The sequence below is a fragment of the Leuciscus leuciscus genome, assembly GCF_965113295.1.
Source record: "Leuciscus leuciscus genome assembly, chromosome: 2".
Classification (NCBI taxonomy): Eukaryota; Metazoa; Chordata; class Actinopteri; order Cypriniformes; family Leuciscidae; genus Leuciscus; species Leuciscus leuciscus.
This window is the reverse complement of record NC_138726.1, coordinates 14,119,591-14,145,534: the sequence shown is the minus strand read 5'-3', so window position 1 is coordinate 14,145,534 and position 25,944 is coordinate 14,119,591. Positions and strand designations below refer to the sequence as shown.

Below are 25,944 nucleotides of genomic sequence, written 5' to 3'. Positions count from 1 at the left end.
TTTGGAATGATATGCTGAAGTTACCTGCGGTGTCAACCCCCATCCTTCCTGCCACCAATCAACGCGCCCCTCATTTGCATTATTAAAATGACCGTCCACGACAGCCAAAATATCGCATCAGATCTCGCGAGACAATAATGCCTTCAGAAATAAGGGTCAGAGGAGCTCTGTGTTTATTTTTTTTCCACTTTTCTTTTTTAGAAGGGCCTGAAAGACTAATAGAGCGTGGGTATCCAAGGTAATACTAGGTTATGACTCCTTTAATACGCAAAAAATATATAATACATTTAAAGTTTATTGCAAACAAAAAAAGTAGTTTGAGAGTGTACAGAGATCCGATTACATCATTTGCAATGCTATATGCAAATGGCAGTCACATTGATTTGCAACAAAGAAAAGTATGGTACCATACAAGACTACTTCAGTTCTTTTGCGAGGAAATGAACAACTCTTCCTATGAAGCCTTGCAAATGACGCAACTGATTCCGAAACAGAGAGTACAATACCAAACCCTTAACATTGATTATAAAATGCATTTAGTTCTGGTCCTCAAATTTGATTGTCTGTTCACAATGTTCTAGAACAGGGGTACTCAAGTTTGAAGGCCAAGAGGGCTGCATTTATACCACATGCAAAGGGCCACAAATTACAATTTGAATCATAAGACTTTTATTTAGGCCTCCTTAACACTAGAAGTGCCATGACGGTCATTTTGACCGTTTTGAATTTTATATCTGCAATATTTTTGTTGAAAAAATAAATAAAATCCTGCTGGTACCTGACTTTTCCTAAAAGTGTCTGTATTTTCATTTAAAATGTTTTTCATATAAATTACACATAAGGCAAAAAAAACTAATGAACATATTTACCTATTTCTGCCATAGACGGTCATATTGACTGCACTGAATTTCACGGTATTATACATATACCAATATACACAACAATAAAATGTGGTAAAAAATACACAAAACATATTCCACTGGCGCCTAATTTCCAAGTCTACTGGAAAGCTATGCAGTCCAGCAGTGCTGTTGCAACCAGCAACACTACACATACCCTCCCGACCACTGTACTAAATACAGATAAACCTACGCTAACTTAGGCCACATCCACACGAAGCCAGAGCTTTCCCTATCCGATATTTTTTTTTCCCCGTTCAAAAAAAAAAATCCGTAAACACGGCGTCGTCTCAAGAAATATCTGCGTACACACGAAACCACTGAAACCAACTCAAAACGATGTAGTATACATGCCAGACCAGTATGTGGCGCTGTAATTCTGCCACAGACATACACTAAAAACGGAGAAGAAGACTTGGAGCTCGCGCATAAACCTTGCGCGCTGTATACAACAATAATATTAGGCACAGTAGCTTCTTTTTTTCTTTTTTCTTTTTTAATCAAGAACTTTGTTGAACAATATGAAAAACCATAAATGTAGTTGCTGTGACTTAACGGTGTCTGACTAGTTGACGCTTGGTGTGATGATGACATCATCGTTTCACAAAATATACGGATTGGCCGTACACACGAAAACGCAAGGGCGGCGTTTTCAGATTTATCCACCTTGGGACCCGGTTTAAAAAAAATAGCGGTTTCAGTCTCCGAAAACGCCGGATCCGTGTGGACGAAACGCCAATACGATAAAACATTTATACGTATACAGCGAAACGCGTCTCCGTGTGGACAGGCCCTTAGGGTGACCATATTCCAGGACATGTCCGGCCGGGATTTCGAGATCGCCCAAAATATCCGGGATACGGCTTTTGCTTTCTCGTCGCCATTCTTTTTGTTTACATGCACACCTTTTGATTCAGTAGGACTGAATTAATTCCGATTGGTGAATCTAAATGTAGTGTTTACATGAACACTAAACAAGTGATCGGTTGATGTGCGTTCTAGCATTGCTAAGAAAATTCCTGTGTTTTCGTCTCGATCGGGATCCGTGTGAAGCAGAATGCATGACCTGCAAAGCTGGCACGTACGTGTCAGTGTCAAATAATGTAATAATGTAAACATAATGAATGGTGACTGTAGAAAGCAAAAGCCAAATCCCGGGCATTTTGGGCGATCTCGAAATCCTGGCCAGATATGTCCTGGTTAAACAGGACGTATGGTCACCATACGCTAACTTGAAGCTATCCTAACTGATGCAATACTATGCGTGGTAGCTCGTACAAAGGGAGGGCGTGGTGAGCTGGAACCTGCTTACGTCACGTACGTCACGCAGTACCGCAAACATCCAATAGGAAAATTCAACAGCAGTAGCCACCATTCAACCTGAAGAGGGCAGCACTCAGACGTTTTTACACCATATATTGTAGAATTAAAACACTTTATACCCAAATGTCAAAAAAGCTACTCGAATCAATGAACAGCACTAATAAAGCCCCATTCTTACAAATCATTAACTAAAAAAAGTTGGTTTAGGGTTTAGTTACCCTCAGCCTCAGAGCTCATGATAGGTCTGTTTTAAACAATTTATGCAAACTTTATTTCTGTATAGAGAAAATAAATGGGATAATTCCATAACCTGAATGTTGTGCTCTATAGCAATGGAAATAACATAATACATAGTTTATATAAACGGTACCCCAAAAAATTTATAACAAAATAAAAGAGATAATCAAAGAATCCAATTTATTTTAAATCAGTTTCCACAAAAAATATGAAATGGCATAATTGGTTTTAAAATTGATAATAAGAAGAAATGTTTATTGAGCAGCAAATCAGCATATTAGAATGATTACTGAAAGATCATGTGACACTTAAGACTGGAGTAATGATGCTGAAAATTCAGCTTTGCATCACAGGAATAAATTATATTTAAAAAAATATTCACATATAAAACACGTATTTTGGATTACAATAATATTTCACAATATTACTGTTTTTGTATCTAATATATGCAGCCAAGAGATTTAAAAACATTCAAAACTTTCAAAACTTTTGTATTTCAGAAAATCCTCAGGATGTCAAACTACAAGGAGTATATACACTGTTTTATTTTCTATAAATTATATATGAGCTTTACAATTTTAGCAAATCCTGTTAGCAAACTTTAGGATGTCTAAATAGGTGTAATTTTTATTTTATTTATTTTTATTTATTTTTATTTATTTTTATTTATTAATCAAACAATAAAAGTATTCATTATTATTAAAATAAATAAATATTCTTATAATAAATACAAAAATACTTATGATAATATTGATAACAGTGGAAATGGAAAGTGATTACAGTATCTACTTATCTTCCAGAGAAGGTTTAGTTGGTGTGAAGATATGTTTGTTTATCCAACATTTGTGCCTCTAATTTGAAACCTCATGGGACACACTATGTATCCTATTCCTGGATAACATTTTACATTTGTAAAAGATGGAAAGCATAGTCCATTCATCCAAAACTGAAAACTCACCGCTGTCATTAGTGGAGCGATATGAACGTTGGTTTTTGCCATCAGTACGCCCGTCTCGAGCCGGTTCAGACCCAATGCTAATGGAAGCTGAATCAGAAAAAAAGAAGAAGGAAAAAAACTCATTTTAGTATTACTGATTTTTTCTGAGCTTAATTGTGTATTACATGGGTTCTGCCTCAGAGAGCCAAAGATTAAGACAGTATTACTGAACTGAAGCGAAGTACAGTTCAATCTATAAAGATCATTAGATTTTCAGAGTTTATTCTCAGAGCCTGGGATGTCAGGCAGTTAAAACAACCTTAATAAACTCCCGTTCACTGGCCTCTTAGCCAGCACTATCTCTGTGTCTATCTCTTTGACCTTCACACATTCAATAGCGATTACTTTAGAAGGAAAGGGAGGTTCAGAAAAAAGCAAAAGGGAAGGGGGAGAGGGGAAGAGAGAGAGAGAGAGAGAGAGAGAGAGAGAGAGAGAGAGAGAGAGAGAGAGAGAGAGAGAGAGAGAGAGAGAGAGAGAGAGAGAGAGAGAGAGAGAGTGAGTGTGTGTGTGTGTGTGTGTGTGTGTGTGTGTGTGTGTGTGTGTTTTGAAGTATTTATCTGCACAGGGGATTACGTGGCAAATGGCTTTTTCTTCATTCAGTCTGGAGAACATTTATGCTCCCAACCTCTCATCCGCAAAACCAAACCCGAAGCCCTTCAGGATGAGAGTGGATTATAAATGTCTTAAATGTGAATTTAAGAACAAATGGTTGAACATATATGAAAGGCCAAGGGCAGTTTTAACCTTCCCATATTTTCCTTCATAACTCACAAACTGCTACATCTACATGTATCTGACATATTTTGAGATCATAATGTTGAATTTAACAGCCCTGTTATATGTGATAATTATATGAATTTATGTTATCCCAAATAAGAGCACACCTCAGTTGCTTTAATACTTATAAATATTTTTAGTTGCCATAATGTGTTTAGGGAAAAGTATAAGTGATATATATATATTATAATTATTTGAAGTTCTCTCTAAAAGCAGGTGATCTAGATATTCCCCATTGTTTTCTGGGTTGTCAGTAAAATATGTCTGCCTTGATTTGATTATCTCTGTTTTAGATAATAAATTTGTATCAAATCATAAATCCAGAAAAATGTAAACGGACAACACAGAACTCAGAAATTTTCATATGGCCCTATTACTGTAATAAATAAATAAATAAATAGTTAAAGTTGTTTGAATTCAATTGATTAGATGTGCTTTTTAATTATTGAAAGGTAAATTCTCTCTCCTCAATCTCTCCTCTCTTCCTTTTCTGTTGATGTTCATGCTGCAAAATCTTCATACTTCCACAACAAGATCAACAGCTCCTCCAACACACGATTACTCTTCAAGACATTCAACTCTCTCCTCTGTCCACCTCCACCACCACCCGCCTCCTCCTTAACTGCTGACGATTTTGCAAACTTCTTCACCAACAAAACAACAGCTATCAGCAGTCAGTTCTCAGCTCCACACACACAGGAACCCAGACCGACCCCTTCCACAGCCAATATCCCTCTGTCCTCCTTTTCTTCTTTCTTCGAGAAGTATCTACACTTCTCCTCTCCAGTCACCCTACCACCTGCCCTCTTGACCCCATCCCCTCACACCTTCTACAAGCCATCTCTCCCACACTTCTACCATCACTCACACACATCATCAATTCATCCCTCCATACTGGCACTTTGCCTACAGCATTCAAGCAGGCTCGGGTTACTCCACTGCTCAAAAAACCAACACTAAACACATAATTTATAGAGAATTACAGACCTATCTCTCTCCTACCATTCATTGCGAAGACACTTGAAAGAGCTGTTTTCAACCAAGTAACATCCTTCTTGTCTCAAAACAACCAGCTGGATGTCAACCAATCTGGCTTCAAGAAAGGGCATTCAACTGAGACTGCACTACTGTCAGTCACAGAAGCCCTACGGATCGCAAAAGCTGCTTCCAAATCTTCAGTCCTCATTCTCCTGGATCTGTCTGCTGCCTTCGTCACTGTGAATCATCAGATCCTTCTGTCCACCCTCTCATCACTGGGCATCACAGGAACTTCACTCCACTGGTTTGAGTCCTATCTCACAGGTAGGTCCTTCAAGGTCACATGGAGAGGCGAGGTATCCAGAGCACATCAGCTGACCACAGGGGTTTCCCAGGGTTCAGTTCTTGGTCCCCTCATCTTCTCCATCTACACCACATCACTGGGACACATCATACAGGCACACGGTTTTTCCTACCACTGCTATGCTGATGACACGCAGCTCTTCCTCTCATTTCAACCAGATGATCCCACAGTAGCTGCACGGGTCTCAAGCTGTCTGGCGGACATCTCCACATGGATGAAGGAACATCACCAGCAGCTCAACCTGGCAAAGACTGAGCTTCTAGTCCTCCCTGCCAATCCATCTCTAAAGCATGACTTCACTATCCAGCTACAGTCATCATTAATCACCCCATCAAGGTCGGTCAGAAATCTTGGAGTAATGTTTGATGACCAGCTGACCTTCACAGATCACATTTCAAAGACAGCTCGATCATGCAGGTTTGCACTGCACAACATCAGGAAGATCAGGCCCTTCCTAACTGAGCATGCAACACAACTTCTCGTCCAGGCCCTGGTCATCTCTAGGCTTGACTACTGCAATGCTCTTCTGGCTGGACTTCCAGCATGTGCAACCAAACCCCTACAGATGATCCAGAAAGCTGCAGCTCGTCTTGTCTTCAACGAGCCCAAGAGGGCCCACGTCACTCCTCTGTTCATCTCTCTACACTGGCTACCTCTCGCTGCTCGCATCAAGTTCAAGGCATTGACGCTTGCTTACAGATCTATCACAGGCTCAGCTCCCTCCTACTTTCACTCACTTCTACGAGTCTACATCCCTACCAGACACCTACGATCGGTCAACGAGCGACGTCTCGTGGTTCCATCACAGAAAGCCACAAAATCACTTTCCAGAACATTCTCATTCACAGTTCCATGCTGGTGGAACGCTCTCCCCAGCCTCATCCGGAATGCAGAATCCCTGACAACATTCAAAAGACAGCTGAAAACCCATCTCTTCCGTGAGCACTTAACCTTATAAAAAACAAAAAACAAAAAACAAAAAAAAAAACACTTCCTTTCCCTTGAAACATCACTTATCAGGCTTATGCTACTCTGAATAATACCTGAACTTCGTATTTTGAGCACTTCTTGCGTTGTTGTTGTTTTTGCCTCTTCATGATGACTCGCTTAATTTAGTCCTAATTTGTAAGTCGCTTTGGATAAAAGCGTCTGCTAAATGACTAAATGTAAATGTAAATAAATCATTAAAACGGAATACAAAGAATTTGAAAAAAAAAAAAGATAGAATTTGTGGGGGGAAAATAATAAAATTTCATAGGGCCCTAAAACTTAAATTACTCATATCTAAACACCCATATGACAAAACCAATATACTTTACTAGATATTAAGAAAAGAGCTGCCCTGGACATGACCTTGTTTCATCGTTCGACCTAAAGCACATGTTCAAGTGTTCATACTGTATACTTCTGTAGCAGTAAGTGACTGCCCTTCATTGAGCTTAGAGTATATCGGACGCCTGTCCATGCGCTGCTTTCAGTGCCGCATCCCATTTAGTCCCATTTCTAGCTGCAGAGCTTCACATCTGTAAATAGTTTTATTCTGTAAGAGCTGCTGAGAGCTTTGTGTACTATATGTCCCTATCTCTCTCTAAGATGTGTACAAAGGTTATGAGGAGAGATTTCTGAATGTTCAAAAAACATTCTGCACTGCTGAAAACACAGACACACTCGTGGATGCTGTAGAAATATTTTACTTAAAGGGATAGTTCACTCAAAAATGAAAATTGTGTCATCACTTACTAAACCTGTATGGGTTTCTCTGTTCTGTTGAACACAAAAGAAGATATTTTGAAGAATGTCGGTAACCAAACAGTTGATGGACCCCATTGACTTCCATAGTGGGAAAAAAAAAAATACTATGGAAGTCAATGGGGTCCATCAACAGAACAGAGAAACCCATACAGGTTTAGAACAACACGAGGTTGAGTAAGTGATGACACAATTTTCATTTTTGAGTGAACTATCCCTTTAAGCTGAATTTAGTGATGCATCGAAAAAGTTTATATAATAAACAATTAATCACATGTTTAATAGTCAACACTAATAAATAAAAACTTATACACATTTAAATTACATGTAAGTCTGTTTTATATCAACTTTTAAATTATTTAATTATGTTTATACAACAATTTGTAGTTGAAACACATAAATAGGGACTGTCATAAAAACTTGTTTCATGACAGATTTAAACATGTTAAATAACGAAGACAACAGATTAAGTATATGCATATAAAATATAATGAATATGTAATAGCAAAATGCTCTTCTCGAGTTATTTATCTAACTAAATAGATAATAGGTAAATGTAACATAACGTGACATTCTTTACAAGCTGTTTTAATGACGTCTTTCCGCGGTTGAAACACTGATTGTTTACAAGAGACGTGATATGGATTTTGGTATTGCACTGTCTTTTTCAACTTGTGATGTTCAAAAAGTTTATTTTGTGCTGTAACTTGTAGTAAAGAACTTAGGCGATACAGCGCCTGGTCTGTCACTCCACATTAAAGAGCGGCAACATTTATTTGTTATAACATTTTGCTTCAAGTAAATATATGGGTCATTCTATGGAAATGTCCATTTTTCTGTCCCTAGCCTTTACAGAAATATTACACTTAAAAAAAAACTTAAGGATTGCAATTTCTTTACATTTTAAAATAAAACAATACGTTATTTGAACGTAGAAGTGCTCTGAAGTGCCACAGAAGTGCTCGTCCCCACAGTCATGTACAGAGGGAAAATGCTTTATTTTGAGGTCAAAAACAGGTTTTTACACCATTTAAAATACAATAATGATAATAATGTCACTGGTGATACCGTTAAACAAAAATCTCTGATTTTGAAATAAAAATCACACTGATGACATCACTTGACTTCCTTCTTCCAAATTCCTGAATATCTATGAAGAAAGGCCCATAGTAAATCCACTGTCTCTTTTCAGTTATCAGAAATTTTCTCATTTATCTCATGATTTCATATTGAACTTTTAGTTGAACTCACTGGTATGACCTACTTTATTGTTAGGGAATTGTAAAAAAAACCTAGAATACAAATGGATTAAACTACTTAATTTAGTTAGTATACCATGATTGACAACATGTGGTTTGATACCTTGCAGCAGCCATTTTGTAAAATTAATTTTTCATGAAAATTGTCACTGGTGTTACTGTCATTGGTGTCACCTTTCTTATGGGTAACACCAGTGATTCCTATTTATAGATCAACTTTATTCAAAGCTATTCATTTAGATCGTATGCCAAATGTAACAATTTTGTCTCATCTACTTAATTATAGTTGAAGAATAACGATCTTTGGTCTAATGCATATCATTGGTGATTCATTGTGTCACTGGTGTTACTGTCTTTTTTTTTTCTGTCACATTAAATACAATGGCACATGTGACATGATAATAGTTTTACATCCATTTAATTCTGCTACACTCAAAAGTTCAGATTTAAAGGATTGCATCATTACTTGATTTTAACTGGTTTTCAATTATTTTCATAGTTATAGCAAATACATGGTTGCGCAAACAAACTAACCTCATTTAAGCACACTTTTAACAAACCTGATTAAAATAAATAAAACAATCTCCTTATTTGTTGCATTATTGTTATTTTTCGGTAATTCTGACTACATGTGCCGAAAAAAAAATAGAAATAATATTTCATAAAAACCTTTAATATTGCCAAAGAAGTAAGGTAACACCAGTGACAAAAAAATGGTACATGCAGTCTTTAAAGGAACATGCCGGCTTTTTGGGGCTTTAGCTTATTCACCGTATCCCCCAGAGTTAGATAAGTCCATGCATACCCTTTTCATCTCCGTGTGTGCCGTAACTCTGTCTGACGCACCCACCGCTAGCCTAGCTTAGCACGAATACTAGAGGTAAATGGCTCCAGCTAGCATACTGCTCCCAATAAGTGACAAAATAACGCCAACATTGTCCTATTTACATGTTGTGATTTGTATAGTCACAGCATGTACAAATAATAAGGTCACATTCAGTGATGGGAATAACAGCGTTATAAATAACGGTGTTACTTTTTAGTAATGAGTAATCTAATTGATTACTCTTCCCATCTTAATAACGCCGTTACAGTTACTGCCCAAAAATGCGGTGCGTTACTTTAATTGAAGCTTTTTTTTTTTTTTTTTATCAGACCAACTAGATCTCTGACGCCGGTTTCACACGGCACGTGTTAGCAGAGCGGATGCATCACAGAAGCAGTTCGCATGGTGAGTGGGAGCAGCACACGCCCGTTTTGCTTTCACACTGTTTGTCGCGCGCAGCTGAACCACAGCTACAGGCTTTTGTGGACATTTCTGTAGAATGACCCATATCATGGTTTAATGATAATTATTTTTACTAGAAAATACAAAAATACTGATTTAAATTTTTTTTAAATGTAGTCATAAAATGTTTAAAAGTCCCACTCACAGAAATAAAGGAGGTTTACTCACTGTATTTAGAAGTTTCATGTTGTCAACATTCTGCATGAACGCTTGTCTGGCTTGAAGAAGCTTATTGGCTGTCAAGGAGCATGTGATGTTCTGAAACTCTGCCTTCTGATTGGATGAATTAAACTCCAGGACACGATCGACTGATTCACTGCAGAGCACAGAGCGCAGATCTCCTTCACCTGAGAGCGCAGGCAACTACACAACAGAGCAGATAACAGTTAGGATATCAAAACAAATCTCAGATGAACATCAGAGACACACCTGGAGGGTATTCCAGAAAGCAAGATTAATAAATACCATTAAGGAGTATGGAACTCACGAGTTAAAATTGATCGCGCAAATACATTCTCAACCAAGCATATAATCCAGGAGTCACCATGGAAACGGACGCTATTTTTTTTACAGTCTATGGCTAAGAAGAAGCTCGCTATAGGGGGTCGTTCACACAAAACACGTTTTGCAAAGCAAAAATGCATTATATATTGTGCAAAATCTGTCACGCCCACTCAATAGGGTGCGCATGCGCTGAATAAACTTACCCAGGTAAGTCCCAGAACCTACTTTCTGGAATACCGCCTGGCATCATCTTTGAGTTTATATAACATTTTGAAAGATCAATATAAAGGCAACATTTTTGTCAAGAAGTACTTTTTTGTTTTGTCCTCACAAATTAATATATTTCACAATTGAAACCTGATGATCCATGTTATGTCAGATCAGGGATTGCAAACTTCAACTGAAAGGGGTTCATGAATTGATGAAAAGATACTAATTAATCAAATGTAAAGTTAAAATAAATAAAAAATGTTGCTGCACAATTAATCCAAATAAAAGTGAAATCGCGATATAGCTTAATGCCATATGGAAAAAAAGAAGCAATTGCAACTTGTCTCAATTCTGACATTTTTTTTACCGATTGCTAGTTATAAACTCGCAGTTGCATGTTATAATTTCAGAACTGTGAGGTATAAATTCACAATTCTGACTTTTTTCTCGCAATTGCGAGTTTATATCAGGCAAATCTGAGGGGGGAAAAAAGTCAGAATTCCGAGATGTAAACATGCATTAAGTTGCAATTACCTTTTTTATTCTGTGGCAAAAACAAGTACTTATTTAATTAAATCGCTTATTTAATTAAAAATGCGAGCATCAATAATTAAATAAGCGATTTAACTAAATGAGTATGTCTACATTTTCAGCACTTTTATCAGTATTATGTCAAAATAAAAGCTTGAGGATTTGAATGTTTGAAAGTGAGAAATTTAAGACTAAAAAAATATTAGTATTGTAACTTGCAGTGTGAAATAAATCATATTTTTAGGCCTTTAATTATCAAAGATTCTTTTGTCATTTTACATGACAATTGTTATTTACAACAGCAATATTTTTATTTCTTAATTTTTATAATTAGAGTTAAAACATTGTCCTCTAAATATTTATGTGCCTATTGAGTTTTGCTTTTGAAGTTCAAATGACATGTGTTTGACATTTTACCACCATGTGAATCTAGCTTTAACAACAAGCTTTATTGCTGAGGTAAAACATGGGGCTTTGGTGATGTGATTGAGTTCCTGTAGAAGCGTCTGGACTTTCGGCTGATTTTTCATTAAGGGATATTGGATCTCCTCCAGTCTGCACTAAAATATACAGCGTCTCTTTATCTTTCTGGCTCTCCATCTGTCTTTGTAGATGACGTACCTGGCCAAGCCGAACTTTCACCTTCATCAGGCTCGTGGCTGTTGTGCTTGGCACAGAAAGGCTGTTCGTCAGATATTCTGAAAACGTCTCGTTGGTTCTCAGCAAATTGCGAAGCGGAATGGACTGACCTAACAGAGAAATTGAACAGGGAATATTAACATATTGCTCTTACTGTAACTTACATAGGTTTCGTTCAGACAGACAGAAAATACACCATTTTTAAAATCTTATATATTTTTTGTAGTCTAAACAGCAAAAATAAATAAATAAAAGTATTCATTTCTTTTTATCTTAGAAAACGTAACATGTTTTCAAGTGGAGGTCGAGGTGTATTGCGGTGGGCGGCTATGCAAACGCTTCGGGTAAATTGAGGCCGTGATTGAAGGAGAGGATGTGGCTTATTAAACACGTGTTAGCCCGTTAAAGACTCATTTAGCTATGAGGCAACACGCTGTTTTGTCATCATGTAACTGCAAATTCCTCCCACACGCTCGCACAAAGACCATGAAAGCCAATTAGGCATATGAAAGCTTGTGTGTTTAGACATCAAGGGTGGATGGAGGTCTGACTGCGCCCTAGAGAGAGCTGTTGTAATTCTCATGAATGGGCGGTTGTGTTTGGGAACGTAAAAAAAAAAAACCTGACCCGGCTAATATGTATAGAGCCGTGCTAATTAGCGGCCCAGCGCTCGAAGAGTATCAGACAGCAGCGCTGATTACAGAGGGCACGTCATTACACTCTGAATCTTATCTGCGTCTTTGTTGTCATCTCGACAATCCTCTTCAACACCAATCAGGTAGGTCGCAGACAGACCGGCTTACACACAAACACGTGTGCACGGATAAGCTCTATTCGAGAGAGATTGGAGTCGTCACCCCGCACCTTAATCATCTCCGGCTGCCATGGCGTCACCCTGCGCTCCCATTGGGCGCTTTATTCCACGCTCGCTCTGATTGGCCGCTTTTATCGGCGAGTCTCTGGCAGCGCTGTGAGTTAATTACTCTCTCTTAGATCTGCTGATGAATTTAATCTTGTATAATAGAAGTTCATGGCCCTAGAATGCAAATAGGCTTGCAGCGGTGACCACGTCCTGACAACACGGCCTATTTGCAAATGAGCTTCCTCAGAAATCTGAATATCATTAGACTAAACGGTATGAACAAACAACAGCAGAGCGGCAAGATATACGACCTGCACCTGACAACCAACAACTGCAGCTGTAAATTGCACCGTGCCACTGTTAGTCAATTCAAGTGTACGTCCATTCTAGTTGTGCACGTCATTGTGTAAGAACAGCAAGGGCAATAGTAGTTACAGTATAGATTTGAATGCCATTGCATTTGAGGATAACTTCATGCCAAGCCAAAAAATATCGATATCTTCATGCCAAAAAAATATATAATTAGCATAAAAACTATAATAATAAAAACCAAACAAAAATTTAAATACAGCCGTTAAGATCACACAAGATGTTTTAAATTTACATATTATACAAACTCCAAAGCTTTTTCTGGTAAAATATTACTTAACAAGTCCTTAAAGGAACGCCACTGTTTTTTGAAATAGGGGTTATTCACCATCTCCCCTACATTTAGATAGGTGGGCAAACGCATTTTTGTCTCAGTGCATGCATTGTCTTAGTCTGGCAGCGCTGACGCTAGCTTAGCTTGGCATAATGAGTGGAATCCTTTGTTCCCGGATAGCATGCCGTGAGTAAAAGTGATAAAAAAAAAATAAAAAAAAATAAAAAAATTACTTCTTGTGGCCTGTGTACTCAAAACGAGTATAAATAGCAATGCAGATTAAGACTAGGCGATTTCCTAGGCAGATATTGACTTGGGACTATATTGGGGTGAAGCACAAGCGAAGCACTGCGACTTGGGTGCTACTCTACTTGCATTAAAAGTCTAATTTTATTAAAAATAAACTAAAATAGATTTTGTTGCCTGGAGGCAACACCATACCAATAGAGGGTTAATGGCATATTTGAACCAGAAACATATCTCATGCACAAATGTTGCACTCTAAACTTAAGTCAACAACTGATTCTATTTTTACTTATATTTGAAAGATGATAATGGTAATGATGATCTAATAATGATGCTCAAAAGCACACGTTTGATTACTCACAATGCATGAGTGTCATACTGTGGAAATGCTGCCGATTATTTCACGTTTATGAGATTGGTGGAAAAAACACACAGCTGAACTGGGATGAACTGAAGTGTTCATAACAGCAGTTCTACCTAGACAAAACTGTGAATCGATTTAAGATGATCTTGTTAAGAAAAATTGCCAGCAGGCAAATCTATGGAAGCTTGTTTACACCACAGAATAAAACATTTTAAGATAATTGTAACTTTTTATCTCACAATTGCGAGTTTACATCAAAAAGTCTGATTTGTGAGATATGAACTCACAATTGCGTGCTATAAAGTCAGAATTGCAAGATATAAACTTGCAATTGCGAGAAATAAAGTAATAATTGTGAGATAAAAAAGTTTTTTATTTTTTATTTTATGGTGGAAACAGGTTTCCATTCAAATCCACTGAGATTTTATTTAAAATAATATCAGCTTTAGAAAAGGAAACATAGAGATTTACCTCCAGCTGGGTTTGCATTCTGCAGGACGGACGCCCATTGGCCGATATCATCAGAGATCAATTGAACGTTGCTGAAGAGAGCAGGATCTGCCAGGAGCGACTGAACTTCAATCAAAATCTTTGTTACTCTGAAAAAAAGAAGCATAAGATACAAACAGAGCCAAACAAAGTTGTGTGTGTGTGTATATATATATATATATATATATATATGCTTGAATAAATGAAGACTGAATTACATTTTTTAAAGCAATTTAAAGAATAAATTGTTAGTTAACATTTGTTAACATTTGTTAATGCATTAACTTACATAAAGCTTATCTAATATATTAACTATGTATTTAACTAATGATAACAAATGAAACCTTATTGTAAAGTGTTTTCCAATATTATTATGGTTTATTATTAAAATTATTGTTTTAAATTTAAAAATGATTATGCTTCCTATAAGTTGGGTCTGCATTCATTTGGGGAATTCATTGTGTAAATCTATTCATGTTAAGAAAACAGAACACGCTGCATTTGCATTTTGTTGATCTGACACTCACGTGGAGTCGTTGAAGTTGTTCACCTGTCCGGGTGATTCACCAGGTGTGGGATAACTGACACACGGGTTCTGTAAGTTACACAACATGCCCTGTAGCCATGGCAACACACCTGCTGATGGGAGGGGCTTATTGGGGTAGTGGCCTGAGAAGAAGAAAATATTCACAATTTCATTAGCGTTTTCAGCTTTAGGAATGCGACCGTAATTTTGGTCTTTTCAAAATTTTTACATTTTCACTCAAGAAGCTTACAGTATTTAGCTCTAATGTAACAAAATGAAAAGAAAATAACGTGCATTAGGTCTTTAACGGATCAAATTTTATAACACTCCTGTGCTGCCATGACCTCACAAACCCGCTAAACAAGTATTTTCTGTAAAGCTGTATCGCTGTTCTTCAAAACAATTTTACAAACTACAGCTGTCAATTTAACTTAGAAGGCCAGTTTGCAATAAATGAGCATATCATGTAGTTCATTCAATTATCAAATGAAAATGTATTATGATTAATACCGATTTGCTTTCAATGTGCTTCTCAGTAACTCCCACACATAAATACATTTATTTTATTAGAACATTTAGAAAATGTTTGGCGTAAAAAAAAAAAAATTGCATACTGTTCGAGAGTGAGGATTCTGGGAATAACTGAAGTTGAGCAATACTTACACTGGCTTTTATAAACAGGCTGATTGGTGGATCTGACCGACACAAGAATGAAGAACAGAAACAGAGGCCAAATCAGCTCCACCACCAACCGCACCTGAGAGAGAGAGAGAGACTCTTCACAACACTGATCTCAATAGCAACACAATTCATCTCATATCGTCTGCCCTCCATTAGGTTCAGCTTGCTTGCCCTGAGCAGAGTTTGTGCTTTTATGCATCTTTGGTTCTGTTATTGCACCGCATCAAATTGTCTGATGTATAACTTTCTCAATATGGAAAGCTCCAAACAATGGAATAAAAAAATAAGAAAATAATAAAAAAAATGTCTATCTATTTGCTTTGCTCTATTGTATTTGTGCTATTGCTTGCATGGAGTTTGATTATTTGTTTTTATTTAATTTTTATTTGACAGTAGTCCTTTTTTTCCTGAACATAGCACATACCAAACTGTATCAAAACTGTTACTGAACCGTTACACCCCTAAACCTTGCTGTGTTTACACTTGGCATTAACATGAGATCAACGTGATCTAACCAAGCCGATCAGATCATCAGTGTGTTTACACTTGTCAACAACAAGTGGCTTCTGAATCTAGTTAACTTATTGGATCTGTTTCCCACACAATATTTAAAATAAGTCTGTAATGGAAAAATGCTGTTGCAAAGTTGACCTGAAGTGGCACGGTTTCTTTTAAAAAGTGTTTTCAGTCACTAAGCTACACATTTCCAACCTCGCAAAATGAGGTGGAAGATGTTGCAAATAATAGCCTACATTGCATAGATGTCGTGATCAAAATGGTAAAAAGAGAAATATGGGCCCAAATCATTGGCAGATGTGATGTGATAGTTGTGAATTCTTTACAGACAATGAGCAACTTTTGGGTGCAAAAGCAAACTTACTGCATTCTGCTCTTCCTGCTCTTGATTGTCTCACAAAAAAATACAGCCACGTGGCGGTGTGGTGTGGGGTTTGTGGGGTTTTGTGTGACGTCAACCAGTGACTGCCCATACGATGACTAGATTGTCTTTATATTGCACTTTTTGAATGCTTTATTTAGTGACATAAATCACACAAGTAAATACAAATTAACAACAACAACGGTAACAGTAAATTATCAGTAAATTAATCAATAATAATACAAATAAATAAATAAATAAAAGAACACACATAAAAAAGATCACTACACTACACTGAGATCTGCTCGTAATGCGTCCTCGAGTACCTCTGTACCAGGACACACAAGTCATAACATTGCGATCACAAACACACTTGTTTTTTTAGTGTGTATGTGGACAACCTCTGGATACAGGTCACATGTTAATGGCAGGGTGTAAAACGAGCCCAATCTGAGTTTCAGCTCACAGCATCCAACTGGTACCATTACATTTCTGTGATAGTGGTTTTAGTAGTTATATACATATATGTTGACAGAGCTACTTGTGGTCCCGGCCAACCCAACTCTTCATCACAACTTCACCATTCAGTTAGGCTCGTCATCCATAACTCCTTCAAGATCAGCCAGGAACCTTGGAGTTGTAGTTGATGATCAATTGAACTTCACACAGACCACATTTTTAGCACTGCCCGGTCAAGTAGATTTGCCTTGTACAACATTAGGAGGATCAGGCCCTTCCTATCAGAGCATGCTACACAACTCCTTGTCCAAGCGCTTGTACTATCCAGACTGGACTATTGTAATGCTCTCCTGGCTGGTCTCCCAGCTTGCTCTGTAAAAACCTCTGCAACTGATCCAATGCTGCAGCAAGAGTGGTCTTTACCAAGCCAAAGAGAGCATATGTCACTCCTCTCCTCACAAAATTGCGCTGGTTGCCAGTTGCCGCTCGCATCAAATTCAAGTCTTGTGGTGTCATCTCAAAGAGGCACAAAATCTCTTTCTCTAACCTTTACCTTGACTGTTCCCTGCTGGTGGAATGATCTGCCTAACTCAACCAGAGCTGCTGAGTCCGTGGCCATTTTCAAGAAACGGCAGAATACGCATCTTTTTCGGCAACACTTGATCCATTAATACTAACACTTTATCTTCTATTATATATCTAGTATCTTTATAAAAAATAAAAAATAAAGTACACATACTGCGTTAGATTAAACTGGGAAGGGTCATAGCACTTGCATATTGTTGTCCTATTGTCAGGGCCGGCGCGTCCATATAGGCGAACTAGGCAATTGCCTAGAGCGGCACTTTTGTAAGGCCGGCAAAATGTGTGCCAATCGGGAATGAACAATTCACAAAATAGGCTATATGATTTGCTGAGCTGCCGCTGCGCCGCCCCGCCCCGCCCCCTGCTCTCACGAGTCATGACTCATGACTGAGTGATGGGAAGTTCGGATAATTTTACTTACTCTCTTGTTCGATCTCGTTTATAAAAATGAACGAATCTTTATTTGAGTCATTTCGTTAATTTAAGTGGCTTTAAATGTTACACAGCCAAAATCCCCGATCACATCCACCTACGCATATAGTATATGTATATATTTGCTTCCTCTTGGCCTAAAGTGTTCCTGCAACGGGAGTGTTCTCTGGCTAGAGCGCAGAACAGCGGAGTTTGTATGGACAGAAGTGCATGCCTGAGCTTGTGTTTTGGGTTAAGCTGCGTTGCTTTGACATTGTGGAAAATATAACAATAGAAACAAAAAAAAAGGCTATTAGCCTTTTTACCCATTATTATCAATCTAAATTAATCTCGATTTTTATTTAACTTAATTCGTTTTTCTTTATGTAAATTTCGTTTTTCTTTATTTAAATTTCGTTTTACTTTATTTAAATTTCGTTTTTTCTTTATTTAAATTTTTAATTTTGTTTTTTCTTTATTTAAATGTTTTTTTTTCTTTATTTAAATTTCGTTTTTTCTTTATTTAAATTTTACATTTAGTTTTTTTCTTTATTGAAATTTTGTTTTTCTTTATTGAAATTTTGTTTTTCTTAATTTAAATCTACCCTTTACTGTGTCAGTAATTTGTTAGTCAGAAAAATATAGACTAACTTAAAGGGACTGTGTGTAGGAATTTCTCCCATCTAGTGGTGAAATTGTATTTTGCATTCAAACGAATAATGCTCTCCACCGCCTCACTTTTTCAAATGCGCGTTGCATCTACGGTAGCCGTTATGTACCAAAAAGCTATGACAGGATGTCTTATAATAGCACTTCGAGTTTTTCATCGGGTGAACAGGTTTGTTATTTAAAACAAACTGAAACTTGAAACAACGAAAAAAAGAATGTTACAGTTATCAATTACTGACTGTGAAAAAGATTAACTATGGTAATTAGTAGTAATGCCTTCTTTACTCGTTATATTTTTTGAAGTACGTGCATTGTTAGATATCATCATCATCAGAGCCTTCTCTAACGTTACTTTACTCAATAGCTGCTATTCATCAAAGAGCCTGTTTAACTTTTAACTATAAATGTTCGACTGTCTATATAATAAAGTACACAACCAAGCAATGAAAAAAAGCTTGTAATTAAGACCGTAACATTGACTTACCTGTCGAGTAGAAAGCAGGCAACTTCAGGGTCTCTTTTGAAAGCTTTCTCCTGCATTAGCTATCCCGACATTAACCCTTGTTTTTGTAATCTCCGGTCACGTTTCCTTTTACGGTCTGTTTTGGACTTTTTCGACGACAAGGACTCCTTATCCTGTGACTCAGCATATGTATGAATGAACGGTGTATAAATAATCGTGCAGTGTGCATCCTTTTAAACTTGCCGCGGCAGTGACAAGCGCCTCTCACTGCTCTGCTCCTCCGCTTCTGCTGGCTTCAGTCACGTGACGCTGGTTCTGAACGAAAACGCGTTGTGGAAACGCCTTGGCCTAGTACTTTTTGTCCCTCTCTGCTATTATAGTTTTTCAAGATGGCGGAACTACATCGAAGCCTCCGTGGACCTACCCGTCCCATGTATATAAAGATAATAAATTCTTCGTTTACGAGGATTAGTCTGATCATTGGCATAGGTATTTGTACACCATTGAGGGCATATTTATGAATAAAAATATTGATTTTAGATAATAAAATACCTAAAAAGCTACACATAGTCCCTTTAAAGTATTGCTTAATTTAACAGACATGTGTGTGTGCTCGCGCTTCCCGCTCGCGGTGTTCTGTAGTTTACTAAAAGTTTATTAATTCTGAACGTGTCGTGTCTCGCGTGTCCATCTATATTGCACCACCAAATGCTACACTGCACTCCCTTGTGAAGTCGATTGGATGAACGGTTCTCGAAATAATCAAAATGCAAACGGACATATAGACACATAGAGATTCCTGCCTTTATTAGAGAGAAGAATATGTTCAGCACCCTCTCGAAGCTTTGAATATTCGATGTTCATTACTACCGCAGCTTCGAAGCTCAAAAAATGGTATTCGGACCAGCCCTAGGGGCGGCACAAATGTTTTTCACCTAGAGCGGTAGAAGTGCACGCGCCGGCCCTGCCTATTGTTAGTTTAACTGCTTCTATTGTTCTCATTTGTAAGTCGCTTTGGATAAAAGCATCTGCTAAATGAATAAATGTAAATGTAATATATCCCTCTATGGTACGGTGTTGCCTCCAGGCCACATAGTCTATTTTAGTTTATTTTTTATAAAATGAGACACCCATTTATTACTCAAAACTATCTGAGGAAAGATCTCAAATACCAATCAATGAAAGTGCAAAAAAATTTAAATAAACTGGTCACATGACCCTCAGGGGTCCATTTTGTGTCTTGTTTCAGCATATGTGCACTGGTCACATGGGTCCATATTTTCCCCAGTGAAAAGGAGAATTTTGCACTAATTTGCATCCAGTTAATCATCCACAAAAAATAAGAGTCACCTTCACTAAAGAAGTATTTTCAAGAACTTTACATTATATATCATCAAATGTTTAGAGGACATAACAAAAGAACTGTGTGTTGCCTTGAGGCAACATTGTACCACAATGGAATCGCATAAGGCCATACCAGGCTTCCTTGGAATACAAATATATTATATTTGTAAGACAAAGAGTTAGAATTATCTAAATACATTTGCATATTTGCATGATTTTGTAATGCACTTACTGTATAAGAATAGTTATTCACATACTATATGTCTGCATTATGATCTGCATATTTTCTATAGCACCTAAAAAAGGTATAAAACACAACTGCCAGTTGATGAGGGTGAGGATGAGGTGTCATACTGTGACGAGGAAGATGAGGTCATAGTGACAAAGTGAGGATGAGAGTGAAGATGGAGACGAGGATGAAGATGGATATGTTAACTTCATATGATAACTTGATGAAATGATGGTTTGGTGATACTTGTGTTCCACTATGGTACAATGTTGCCTGAGAGCAACAGCTGGATATGAAATGTTATTTTTTATTAAATATGAAATTTGTAATTCATTAAAAACTGGACAAATGTGTTTGTTCAATTGTCTAGTTAAAGACATTGATGTTTTCAATAAATATTTTTCTTTTTTTCTACGTGAAAATGTCAAATGTTTCAATTTGTCTGTTGTGGTACAAAAACGTAAAAAAATTATGAAATTTATGAAAATTTTTATTGATATTGTTATAGTGTCCAATTTTAAACAGGAAAAATACCACAAATATGATAATTTTTTCCATTGATATCATATTGCGTACCATAGAATTTGCAGAGTTCTGAATAGGAAAGTGTGTTCTGTGACTGTCCGCTACATTATTTATACTGTGGAAGTCTGCAGGCGGAATGAGAAAGAATACTAGATCACATCAGATAGTGTGTGTCCGTGTGTATTGGTTCAAGAGAGAGAATTACAAATAAGGGCTCAAACTCTCTCTCTCTCTCTCTCTCTCTCTCTCTCTCTCTCTCTCTTTCTGTGTGTGTGTGTGTGTGTTGTGTGTGTGTGTGTGTGTGTGTGTGTGTGTGTGTGTGTGTGTGTGTGTGTGTGTGTGTGTGTGTGTGTGTGTGTGTGTGTGTGTGTGTGTGTGTGTGTGTGTGTGTGTGTGTTTAATAGGCTAATTTACCTCAAAGTTAAAAAAAATACCCTAGAGAATTCTGATTATTTTTAGCAAAATGGTCTGGGTTGCGTTTCCATAAAGCATTGTAAGTGTAAGTTGATCGTAGAGATGTGGCAATTGTTAATTGTCAACTTAGGCTTACAATGTTTTTGGGAAACGCAGCCCAGAACCTTTTATTCTGATGAAGCCGCGGCTCAGTTGCGTACTGCAAAAGCAGCATTATGTGAAAGCACATGAGCCCGTGGTGCTACTGCAACACGCATCGCATACACACTGCAAACGGAGTATGTGTGAACCTGGCGTAACACTAATACAAGCATGATACAACAGTTTAATAGGCTATATGAGAAGTTAATATTGAGTTAATATGTAAGTTAATATGATATTGCCAGTGAGTTGTTTTGTCTTATTTTGTCTGCTCCTCCAACGCAAATAGTCCAGCCATTCAGTCAAGATCAACATATTCCGTTTCCTGAATCAATCAGGAGGTGAATAATGCTGGGTACACACTAAAATATTTTTATAATCTTATAAGATTTTAGAATCTTAACTGTTAATACTTAACAGATTTTCAACCAGACTCATATAGCTTGTCAAAAAAATAAAAAAATAAAAAATTAAATATAGTATTTCTTTGGTTATACAAATCTTCAATATGCCTATAATAAAGCATGATTATTAGGTCTCTCTCTCTCTGTCACACACATAGGCCCTGTCCCAAATGACACACTTAATATGCACTTTTGGTCTTGTGGACTTACAATGGCTGCCGCGTGCGCTTGTCAGGGGGGCAGTGTTTCGGAAAACATTGAAGCTTCCCCGAGCGCCGCCGATTAGCGGACCCCCACCTGCTGCTAGCATTCCATTGACTCCCATTCATTTTGGCGTCACTTTGACAGCGAATAACTTTACATCTGAGGCGTTTAAAGACTCCATTTGTCATTTATTTATTTCTAAAGAAACATGAAAATTTATAAAAGGCTCCATTACCTTGTATCTTACGTTATGACCCCGTAGATGCAGTTTTTGTAAAAATAGGCTAACGATTGCGTCATAACTACGCACAGTCGCACAGTAGAGAATTACCATATGGACAGGAGGAGAAGCTCGTGGGCAATCGGGGGGACATGGAGGCAAAATGACAAAGTAATTAATCAGAATACTTAGCAAAAGTTGCTCCAGCTCCAAGCTCATGGACACCTCCTACTCACACTCTCCATCTCTGCAAGTTTCGGAAGGGAATGATTCAGATTTCTCTTGGCACAACTACTAGAAGACAGACGGGTTGCTCACGTCACATCTACGTCGTCAAGCTCAGTTTGAGTCTGCGCAGTACGCTCAGCCATCAGGAAGTGAGAGCTTCTAATTGACTTCACTTTTCTCCGTTGAAGCCTATGGGGTCGCTGTGTCCAGTTTATATACTGTCTATGGCGCTTGTCCGTTAAGTCACCCAAATTTGTCATTATAGGTCTCAGAAGGGTGCTCAAGGGCGGTCGATTTGCGCCCTCGATGCGCACTTTTCCCGAGCCCGCACTGATGTGAGCTCCGCAGCAGACAGTCAAAGCGACATAACATCACGAAAGTGCAGACTCAGAGAAAGACCGCGAGTTTTTAGGTGCTTATTAGGGTGCCATTTGGGACAGGGCCATACACATGCGTACTGATACAACTTATGTGGACGTCCCATATTAGGCGTAATGGTTTTTATACTGAGCTAATTACATTTTCTAGCTCCTTTATCTAACCTACCCAACACAGAAAATGTTTTGCATTTTCACATTTGAATAAATTTGGGTCATCATAATCTATCAAACCAGACACACACACACACACACACACACACACACACACACACACACACACACACAAATCTATTCTGTTGCTATTTGGTTAGCTACCTGGTACATCCATTGCAGAAGCTATTTCTGACCAACTCTTTTCCTTGTAAAGTCTATTGTGGTATGTGGCAAGTTTTATAAACACTCGTACTGTTGCCACAAATCGACAAGCTGATCCTCCATCTCTGCTGTCCAAATCCATTTAACTTTGGCTGCATTCCAGTCCAAAATTGTCATGCCCTTCACTCGCTAACTTCCCTCTGTCTTGTTCAATCAGGTTTACGTCATTGCTTATGTTGCATGAGTGCCCACTACTGGCGGAACCTTCGCAATAGGCTGAATTGGAACGTGCTAAGCCCTTGATCACTTAGAATCCACTAGGGTTGATTTATTTTTATTTATACTACAGGGCCGTTGAATGCTTGAATCTGATTGGTTGACGAACGTTCTAAGGTGTGCATTATTTTCAGGGAAACGCACGGCTAAAGTAGTTCCAGGCAGGTCTTGACCGCATTACAGTTCCATATCACTTCGCGTAGTCAACTGTAATAACGGAAAATAGGATACAATTCATAACAAGAAAAAGCATTTCGCCCCATGCGCTTGATCTGCAATTTTCAATGTCTAGCTTCACAATCAATAGAAACATGCAGTTTAATTTGAATAAATAAACTATAAAGTCCTATCTATAATCAATAGAAAATTAAACTGAATATAGGCTAAATAAATGGATAGTCCTGCAGCACGGATTTTTATTGCAGATAATTTAACAAATAAATAATTATTGATAGGCCTACTTGTTAAAAGGGCTTTGGGTTTCATTTATTTGGCTAGTCTACTGTCATCTGTCAATAATAGAAAAAAAAAAAAGAATTAACGAATTAATTAAAACGAATTGAATTAATAAATAAATAATAATATTGACGCACATATGCTTTTCTGTCTCATTATTGCAACATCTCTCTCTAATAACTGCATTAATAACTGCATAAAGCCGGGAACACACTTTAAGGCCGGTTATGAATGTAATTTGATACTTATGACTGATCATGCCCAAACGCGTGTTCAGCGCGTTCAGTCTGTGTTCAAAGTCGGTGTTTAAAATCTGCTGCAGTCGATGAAACAGTCAGAGAATGTGTCAGCTAGTCGTGTGTCCCCAGCATTAGTCTGCTATCAGTGGCTCAAACCTCCGTTACTAACTCTAAAATTACGTTTTGGAATTAGCAACGGAGGCATGGGATTAGATGCATAAGAAATTAGTCCTACATACAAGAGCGTTTTAATGACAAAAACTTTACAAACGTCTTGAAATACATAATCTGAACAATGTTTCGAGGTGTGGTAACTGTAGTATAAGCGGAATAATTGACTTCAGGCCGTTGAATTATTAGAAAAATAATGCACACCCGAGGTGTAACGGCCACTCCGCTTCGCGTCGTGACCGCATTACCACCTCGGGTGTGCATTATTTTTCTAATAATTCAACGGCCTGTCTTCAATTATTCCTTACTTATTTTTTCCTTACGAAATTGTTTAATGCAGCATTCTATATGTAGGTGTGTTTGAGTTGTTTACATTTAAAACATTTTTTTATATATTGAGTTGTTTGTGGTGGGGTAAATTAAACGCAATATGCGTTGACGTCACAATCGTGTTGCTTTGTGGTATATGGAGCTGCCTGAAGTGTACATATGAAGTAGACTCACTCCCTCTGTCAAAATCTAGGGAGCGAGGGTCTGTCCATATAAACTTCCCTCGTCCACTTCATGAAATGGAACGCACTTCAAAATGGCGGCAGGGACTCCCCCGATGGGAAGTGCTTAGGGAAGTTCGCAATTGCGTGTCTAAAAGTGGACTGGAACGCAGCCCTGGTGCTGCACCGTTTGTTATGCTTCGTCTTCTCTCAGCTTGCTTTCTGATTGGATATTGTTTGGTTTCACGTAATAATCTCCAGAGCCTGCGTGTGTTTGTCCTCGGGGTTCCCCCCACACATCAGGATTTCTGATCGTAAATATTCAACATGTTGAATATTTACGATTTGCGATCGGGATGTTCTTCCGAGCAGATTCAGTCACTCTCAACACACCTCACATCAAGGGAAAATCTGATAAAATAATCTGTAGAACCATCAAGATAATCGGGACATTGGGTGTGTTCCCAGCATAAGCAATTCAAACGACTCACTCATAAAGCGCCACCTACTGGAATGGAGATAAAAATCTGCAGAAAAAATCCCAACCACAAATACTGCCTTCACGTGCCATCAGAAATGTCCTACTTCCCTTTTCTGAAGTTAAGATTACGTGCTGTTGCATTCAAGTGCTTTGTTGTTGGAAAGAACAAGAATCATGGAGGACACCCCATGGCCTATACCATAAAGCCGGTTTAGGTCAAACACAGCTAAGTAGTAATAAAGATCTAAATTTTCTGGTTCAGTTGTGTTAGATCAGGGTTGGAGATGAACTTTGCAGGAATCTTCAAGAACAGGATTGGGCACCCCTGGCTTACATCATCCAGTTACATTTGGAATGCTGAACATTACATTACAGTTTTTTTCAGCTTATACACAA

General features: G+C 37.8%; 1 protein-coding gene across 2 annotated transcripts in view; it reads right to left on the bottom strand.

The window, feature by feature from the left end:
- LOC309484733 (phospholipid-transporting ATPase ABCA1) overlaps positions 1-25,944 on the bottom strand; it is a 320,137-nt gene that overhangs the window by 163,748 nt on the left and 130,445 nt on the right. For both annotated transcript variants that reach the window (XM_082151085.1, XM_082151084.1), the window contains exons 3-8: positions 15,549-15,642; positions 14,887-15,028; positions 14,342-14,469; positions 11,738-11,865; positions 10,040-10,234; positions 3,418-3,504 (exon numbers count right to left, since the gene is read on the bottom strand). In XM_082151085.1, coding sequence (XP_082007211.1) covers positions 3,418-3,504; positions 10,040-10,234; positions 11,738-11,865; positions 14,342-14,469; positions 14,887-15,028; positions 15,549-15,642 — 774 coding nt within the window. The remainder of the gene's footprint in view (positions 1-3,417; positions 3,505-10,039; positions 10,235-11,737; positions 11,866-14,341; positions 14,470-14,886; positions 15,029-15,548; positions 15,643-25,944) is intronic.